The sequence below is a fragment of the Rutidosis leptorrhynchoides genome, unplaced genomic scaffold (genome assembly GCF_046630445.1).
Source record: "Rutidosis leptorrhynchoides isolate AG116_Rl617_1_P2 unplaced genomic scaffold, CSIRO_AGI_Rlap_v1 contig386, whole genome shotgun sequence".
NCBI classification, from domain to species: Eukaryota; Viridiplantae; Streptophyta; class Magnoliopsida; order Asterales; family Asteraceae; genus Rutidosis; species Rutidosis leptorrhynchoides.
This window is the reverse complement of record NW_027266623.1, coordinates 63,742-72,004: the sequence shown is the minus strand read 5'-3', so window position 1 is coordinate 72,004 and position 8,263 is coordinate 63,742. Positions and strand designations below refer to the sequence as shown.

Here is an 8,263-nt window from a genome sequence, read left to right as displayed (position 1 = left end):
ATATTGAAGATGTGGCTGATGCATCTAATAAAGATGTTGGATGCTTCATAATTTTAAATGATGGTGATGAGAATAACCATCTTAAAGATGATTACAAGATTTAAAAATAGCAATATTTTTTAGTAATATTTTGATGTTGTGAATTTTTGAAATAAATTTGGATATGATATATTGATGTAATACTTATAAATTGATTATATTATAGTATGATACTCCTTCTGTCTCAAAATAAATGCAAATTTTTCAATACAAATTATATGTAAAAATTAGTATCTATTTTGGGACGGAGGTAGTATTATGATAGATGATTAATTTTAATTTTTTCTCACTTATTCGGTAATTAATATGTAACATATCTTTTATATTATATATTTTAAGCTTATAAAAAATGTGTTAGTATTCTACGATAATCCCAATACATAAATCCCTATACGAAAAATCGAAAAATCGATACGCAAAACGTATCCCGATCCAACGATTATGATTATAATGTAAATCTTTCTAATTTTTTTTTTATAATTAAATCTAATTTTTTTGAGAACGATAATTTCAGATTATAAATAATTGCGATAATTTTACAGACTGTAATTGACGACTTCAAGTCCTAAAAAGTTCTCCAAGCAAAACGTTTGTGAGACTATGGTATTGTTTGTTTGTATGTATTGACTATTGAGTATGAAAATATTAAATGAGATTATAAAGTCTTAAAATCTCACAGGTAACAAAAAAAAATGTCACATAGCAGAGTATTATTTTTCTGTCTTATTGGGAAATTACTAATATCATCCCTGGCAAGAAAGAATCCAGTTAAAGTTGACTTCAATTTTGGTCACTGGCGGATATGTAGGGGCAAGTGGGGGCACTTGCCCCCAGTGCTTTTTTGATCAATTAAAGTTTTTCCATACATGCTTCTCATTGTGGAAGGCAGCCTGGTGGCGTAACATGCAATAGTAAAACAGTTAGATCTCAATTTCAATCCATACTTCTTTCTATTTTTGTATTTTTTTAATCTTTTTCATGAAACTCCTTAAATAATTAGAATTCAAATATATTATTTTATCTATATGAATGGATACTACCTTTGGTCAAGTTCGTATTTTTATCTAATATGGAACTCGTAATTTTAAGTTCCTATCACTTTATCCATCCGAAAAAAGTTCATACCAGTTGATTAAATACAAATCTTCATATAATTAATAAAAAAATTTAGTTTTACTTTTCATATGAATGACGAAACAAATTACTTTACTATATTCGTATATTTTAGCGATTAAAAACATTTATATGATTAATTCTTGTAGAAAAAAAAATTAGTGTAATGATATTTAAAAAATTTCTTAAGAAATATTTCTTCCCGTTTCAAAATATTTAAATAAAATTTGCATTGGTACTCATCAGAAGTTGTTAAAGTTGACTATTCATTGTATAATGATTTTCCGCATACACACGGAAAAAGACTACGGAGTATATTATAGTTCACGCGTGGACTTTGGCTTGAGGATAACCATTTCTAGCTTCTCCGATGCTTAAATCGCCAATATTTTCATTTAATCACACTATATGCTTTGCTTTCTGAGCAACAACAAATATCATAATTAGATTTAGAATGATTAGATTAGATTCACAACAAAATTAAGTTCATTAATCATTGCAAGTGATGACATTCCAATCTAAAGTCAATCACAGCCGTCCATTCTCCTTGATCACTTCAATTACCATTTCCAGGTTGTTGTTATTACTCCTCTGCTTCTTCTCCTTCCGACATGATCATCAAGCTATGGCACAATCATCATCACCACCATCGCCGTCGCTCTACGACGAGTATCCGACATTCTCGGGAAGTTTCTACCTGAAAGTGGCACTGGTCATGATCATCATGGTGATTTTCTTTTTCTTCGTCGGATTTTTGTCCGTCCTCATCCGCCGTCACAGCGGCGGCGGCTTACAAGGAATTAGGAATGATCCGCCGCTAGGAATACTTGGCATTTCAGGGAGGGTGGCGCGTGGACTTGACGCAGCGATCATTAAATCTTTCCCAACTTTCTTGTACTCAAAGGTCAAAGGGATTAGGATTGGCCAAGAAGCGCTCGAGTGTTCTGTTTGCTTGAACGAGTTCGAAGATGATGAAACGCTGCGTTTGATTCCTACGTGTAGCCACGTGTTCCATCCGGATTGCATTGATGCTTGGTTGAAGTTTCACGACACCTGTCCGGTTTGTCGCACCAATTTGGCACCTAAACCGAGTGAGATTATTTCAATCAATCCGGTTCAAAACGTTGACCCGCCGTCAGAAACTAGACCTGATGAAGCCGAAAACCAACAAATTTCAATTTGCGTGGTTGACCAGTCAAATGTGAGCAACCGGGTAAATGTAAAAAATTCATTTAGATCAAAATCATTCGGGTCGACATCGCGATTCGGCCGGTCTAGCCGATGGTTTCTTCGATCGCACTCTACTGGTCATTCATGCGAGAATTATGAAAGATTTACTCTACGATTACCAGAAGAAGTACGAAATCAATTAGTGAATCCTAGTTTAAATCATACAGCCATGGCATTTCCTAGAATAAGGAGTACAAAGAAAGGTTACAGGACTGAAAAAGATGGAAATTGGCTACGGAAGAACAGTTTTAACTGTGAGAGGTTCGATCAGGAAGGAAAACCGGAACCATAGCGGTTCACCCTGACTCCACCATTCCTCTCACGAACCCGCTCGGTTAAATCTCAAAAAGTTAGCATGGAAGAACCATCTTCGAGCCGATAGGCGATAGACAAGTTTATTTCTTTATTTATTTTGAGGTTGATAGACAAGTTTATATTGTACATGATTTGATTTGGACAGTTTGAACCTTATAGATTCTTTTGGTCTTCCCTTTTGATTATTTTTCTCTTAAAAGTTAATTAAACAATTAAATTACACTAAAACAATATAAAACTAGAATTTTTTCAATGTGAATGACATTTATTTTTGTATACTATTACTACCTTTGGTCTTTAGAATATAGTTGTCATTTTTTCTTTTGAGGTTCATTAAAAAATAAATGTATCATACATCAACTTTTTACTTGAATGAATCTAAAAAAATAAAAAACAGCAATAATTAAAGACGGAGAGAGTATAAACTATCGGTTTCGAAAACCATGAGCTTCAAAATCTCGTATGGATCTTCCAACATTCGGATATTTTTTACCATTATAAAGCCTAAAACCATAGCAATTATTTTCCATATATATATATATTGATAATAATTTTTTATATAATTAAGCTATTGATATCGAAAACTATGAATTTCCACAGACGAGTTGAAAATCATAGCAATTATTGATAAATTATAATACTTGTGACAGAAATTTAAGCACAATTTCCTACTTTTCCAATCCTAAGATAGATAGGGAACTTGACACTCTTCTTACTAACACCATTTTCATCCCACGCGATCTTAAACTCGTCAATCACATCATCGTTCAACAATTCCGCACCTTTATCCTTAGCCGTCTGATACTCTGACCATGATCTTATATAAGTCAAATACTCCTCTAAATCCATTACCTTCTCTGTCACAAACTCAAAAGGCCCTATATCATTTTCTCCATCAGCAGGCTCGAATGGAAAATCAACGTTCATATACTTCTCGAGACCAATTTCCGCTTAGCATCCCTATAAGGTTCGCTGTCGACATTGTTAAACTGATCGAAAACAGCATTGACTGAGTCGTTGACGTTTGGGTTGGTGTAGCACCAAGCAGAGATTATTCCATTGGGTTTTTTGAGTATCCATTTGGCCTGTTCATAGAGATTCGGAAGATTGAACCAATGGAGAGCTTGAGCTATAGTGATTAGGTCTTCACTGGAGTTGGGAGATATTGATTTTTGGAGCTCGGAAATGGACATTAATGGAGGAGTTTGTTTGTAATGAATGTTGGGGAGCTTATGTGCGAATTCGTGTTGTTTTGGACTTGTGTCTGTAGCTATTACGTTCTTGTAGATTCTGCTAACTGAATAAAAAAAAATGGCAAATTATTTTATGTTGAAAAGCAAAAGAAATTCAATACTTGTAGTATATAAAATTAGATAATGATAATAACGATCACATTAGTTAGCTAAGAAACTAGGGATCAGATTTTCTAATAAGAATTGAGCGGCTTCACTTGATTAGGCCAAAATATCAAATTGAGAGGAACATGATTAGTTTCATTGGACTCAAAAGTCGAACCTAGAAGTTATCTTGGATTCTAAACTAAAATTAGGACTCAAATCAGATCAAGGGACTTACGGATTGAGCAGCCTGGCCGTTACCGGTGCCGATATCCCAAGCGAGGTCGTGAAACGGCGTCTTGGAGGCGATGAACCGGAACAATTCAGGTGGATAACTAGGTCGAGCTTCCGCATACTGCTTTGCTTGCTTGATAAACAATCGTGCCGTTCTTTTTTTTTTCTTGGTGGTAATCTGATGAATGTAGAAGGTATGCAAATAAGGAAAGTAAAGGAAGAAAATTTGGAAAGTGTTGTCGTCACCTTTTAACAGAGACATGTGCTTTGTTACTTTGTATTTGGCCGGATTATCTAAAGGGATGCATAACAATCAGGAATTAGTTGATAAAGATTTTGCACCTGTCATCAATAGCATGGGCGAATTTCAGGGAAGTGAAAATCGACAAGTTGAGATTGGTTAGAGTTGAACCGATATGCAACATGCCACCTTTAATTAAATTAAAGTAATAATAATAACAATACATCTTTTATCAAAAAATAAAATAAAAAATGAAGTTATATATATGAGACATTTTCTATTCCTTTTAATTTTCTAGAATCTAAAAAGAACATGCTGTCTAGTAGTATTATAATTGTAACTTACAATGAATGTGTGAGTGTAGAAAGTAGGAACCAAGAACTCTCATTTCAATTATTAATGCACAAATTTCATTATTGAACGTAATCTTATATACATATTAGAATAGAATAGATAGAATTTTTTTAATTTGTTCTAATTGTAATTTAATTATAAATTTTATTGTCAAATCAGATACATGACATTTTAATTAGAAATCAAATTTTTGAGTTTAATTAGGATTCAAGTTATAATTTTAAATCAATATTAATTTTTTTAGTATTCTAATTAAGAAACCAAACTACCATAAAATAATGATTCCTAATAAAATTCTACCAATTACTTATTCCTAATCATATACCAATTATTTATTTAAAAAATTATTCCTAATAAAATTATAATACACTATATATATTTTTTAATTTTCTTATTAAAAAATTTTTGCTAATTAAAATTCATTATATTATTTTTCCGATTTCTAATTAAAACGGACATGTATTTTTTTTCCGTATTCAAAAGGGCATATTATTAAAAAAAAATATTCCTAATCAAATTACAATATATATTTTTTTTCTATTTTTTTTAAGTTATTATTCCTAATAAATCGACTATATCTTTTTTTCTATTCTTAATTAAAATGGAGATATCTTATTTTTCAAACAATTAATAATTTTTACTAATTAAAATTCATTATATTCTTTCCTATTTATAATTAAAACGGACATATCTTCTTTTTTCCTATTCAAACGGACATATTATTAAAAAAATATTTCTAATCAAAATATAATATATATTATTTTCTTTCTAATTTTTTATCAAACTATTATTTCTAATAAAAATTCACTATATTTTTTTTCTATTTTTAATTAAAATGAGCATATCTTATATTTCAAACAATAGGAAAAATTGAATTGATTAGATGCAATTATAAATTTTATTATCAAATCAAATTTTGATATGTAATTTTTACTTTTTGCTACGTTTATTATTTTTGAAAACAAAATAAAATTTTGATTCTAATGGGATTGTAGATTTTGAATAAAATCAAAATAATTATAATTGATATAAAATTAAAATAATTCCCTTTTGATAAAATATTTGATATAAATTTAATAATTTTTAATACAAATAATTATTATATGATATATTTAAATTATTAATTTTCAAAAGTACGGACTTTTCGTTCAACGGACGGGTCTACTGACTAGTTAAAGATCAATTTCAATTATAAGGTCAGCACAAAATGAAATTTTATTTTTATAATTTATTTCCTCCTAGTACTATTAGTATTAGATTAGGTACAGTATACAATACACGAATCCATCCATTGCTTGAAGCAAGCCTTGTAGGTCACTGTAGACCGTAGACACACAAATCGTCGCCTAAATCCGTCATGTCCTTCTGAATTTTGATCAAGCTCCAGCACACTTGTGTATCCGCCACGCACCTTCGTTTTTTCTACAGAATTCGTTAATGATATATCTCACCATTCTAAAACCTAAAACCATAGCAATTATTTTCCATCTAAGCTATCGATTTCGGAAACTATGAATTTCATAGAGGAGTTCAAAATCATAAGAACCACTACATGACACTACATGATAAAAATCTCTCCACAATAGTTTTCTTCATCCCCAAAAGTAAAATCACAGCAATTATTGATAAATTATAATACTTGTGACAGAGAAATTTAAGCACAATTTCCTACTTTTCCAATCCTAAGATAGACAGGGAACTTGACACTCTTCTTGCTAACACCATCCTCATCCCAAGCAACCTTAAACTTCTCAATTACATCATCACTCAACAATTCCACACCTTTATCCTTAGCCGTCTGATACGCTGACCATGATCTTAAATAAGTCAAAAACTCCTCTAAATCCATTACCTTCTCTGTCTTAAACTCAAATGGCCCTGTCTCATTTTCTCCATCAACAGGCACGAACGGAAAATCAACAGTCATATACTTCTCATCGATCAATTTCCGCTTAGCGTCCCAATAAGGTTTGCTGTCAACAGCATAAAACTGGTCGAAAACGGCATTGAACGAGTCGTTGACTTTTGGTGTGGTGTAGCACCAAGCAGAGATTATTCCATTTGGTTTCTTGAGTATCCATTTGACTTGTTCATAGAGATTCGGAAGATCAAACCAGTGGAGAGCCTGAGCTATGGTGATTAGGTCTACACTGGAATTGGGAGATACTGATTTTTGGAGCTCGGAAATTGACATAGATGGAGGAGTTTGTTTGTATTGAATGTTGGGGAGCTTCCGTGCGAATTCCAGTTGTTTTAGACTCGTGTCCGTAGCTATTACGTTCTTGTAGATTCCTGCTAACTGAAAAGAAGAAGAAGAAATGAATTGGCATTGAATTGAATATGGCATGGAAAAATATTTCAATGTGTTGAACAAAAGAAATTCAATCATTGTAGTGTATACCTTCAAAAAATATCATTATAGTGTAAAATTAGATAATACTAATTAAGATCAACTGCATGGAGACTGTGAGTTAGCTAAGAACCGGTCAGATTTTCTAAGCAGAATCGAGTCGTTTATTTTGATTCGATTAATTTCTAGTTAAACAATCTAAGCTGGAAGATGGACTTTACTCAATCCTAAACTTCAATACAAATAAGAAACCTGTTTCTGAAAAGTAAAAATCCAGAATCTTGTCGAAATTGGGACTTAAATCAGATTAAGGGACTTACAGATTGAGCAGCCTGGCCGCTTCCAGTGCCGACATCCCAAACGAGGTCGTGAAACGGCGTCTTGGAGGCGATGAATCGAAACAATTCAGGTGGATAACTAGGTCGAGTCTCCGCATACTGCTTTGCTTGCTTGATAAACAATTGTGCCATTGTTTCTCTCTCTTAACTTGTTTTTCCTATATGTTTCTATTTCTTGGTGATGAATGTATATATAGTATAATTAGAAGGAAGAAAATTTGGAGACTGTTATTAACTTATTACTCTCTCCGTCCTAAAATATTTTAAATACAAATTTTTTAATATAAATTATATATAAAAATTTATATTTATTTTATACAAAACTAATATAACTTTTGACAAGGACGAAGTGTTTTGTATTTTGGCCGTAGAATAATTATCTGAAGGAAGCATAAGAGAAGTTTGATTGCCTCTCTGTTGTCAATTTTGACCAAAAAATTAACCCAAACTATTCTATACCTTTCGCATCTCGACTTTTAATAACACTGTAACAGTGGCATGTAACTTTCAGTTTAATTTTGTTTACTCTCAATTTATGTAAAAGACTTGATTTTATTAGATGGAACATAGTCGAGTATATAAATCTTCGAAATTTCCAATCAAAACAAAAGTCTAATGATTAAAACATCGCATTCCTCCTATAGAAGTTGAATGTTGGAATCTCGAAAAAATAAATCTTTGGTGATGAGAAATATATGAAAAATTTTTCTAG

The 8,263-nt window shown here is 31.6% G+C and overlaps 2 protein-coding genes and 1 pseudogene across 2 annotated transcripts; 1 reads left to right on the top strand and 2 right to left on the bottom strand.

Annotated features, from left to right (window-relative positions):
- The first annotated feature begins 1,777 nt into the window (after window positions 1-1,777).
- LOC139883358 (RING-H2 finger protein ATL11-like) lies at window positions 1,778-2,674 on the top strand. Its single transcript, XM_071867543.1, has one exon. The coding sequence runs from the start codon at window positions 1,778-1,780 to the stop codon at window positions 2,672-2,674; it is 897 nt and encodes a 298-aa protein (XP_071723644.1).
- A 677-nt stretch (window positions 2,675-3,351) lies between these two features.
- LOC139883357 (uncharacterized) lies at window positions 3,352-4,530 on the bottom strand (annotated as a pseudogene).
- A 1,987-nt stretch (window positions 4,531-6,517) lies between these two features.
- Window positions 6,518-7,683, bottom strand: LOC139883356 (uncharacterized). Its single transcript, XM_071867542.1, has 2 exons — window positions 7,534-7,683; window positions 6,518-7,162 (listed from the first exon to the last, which is right to left on the bottom strand). Exons 1-2 carry the CDS (start codon window positions 7,681-7,683, stop codon window positions 6,518-6,520), a joined length of 795 nt encoding a protein of 264 aa, XP_071723643.1.
- Window positions 7,684-8,263: the final 580 nt, after the last annotated feature.

Coding starts and splice junctions, on each gene's coding strand:
- LOC139883358 (XM_071867543.1), top strand. CDS start 1,778: ATGGCACAATCATCATCACCACCATCGCCGTCGCTCTACGACGAGTAT.
- LOC139883356 (XM_071867542.1), bottom strand. CDS start 7,683: ATGGCACAATTGTTTATCAAGCAAGCAAAGCAGTATGCGGAGACTCGA. Junction 7,163..7,533: donor GCGGCCAGGCTGCTCAATCT/GTAAGTCCCTTA, acceptor TCTTCTTTTCAG/TTAGCAGGAATCTACAAGAA.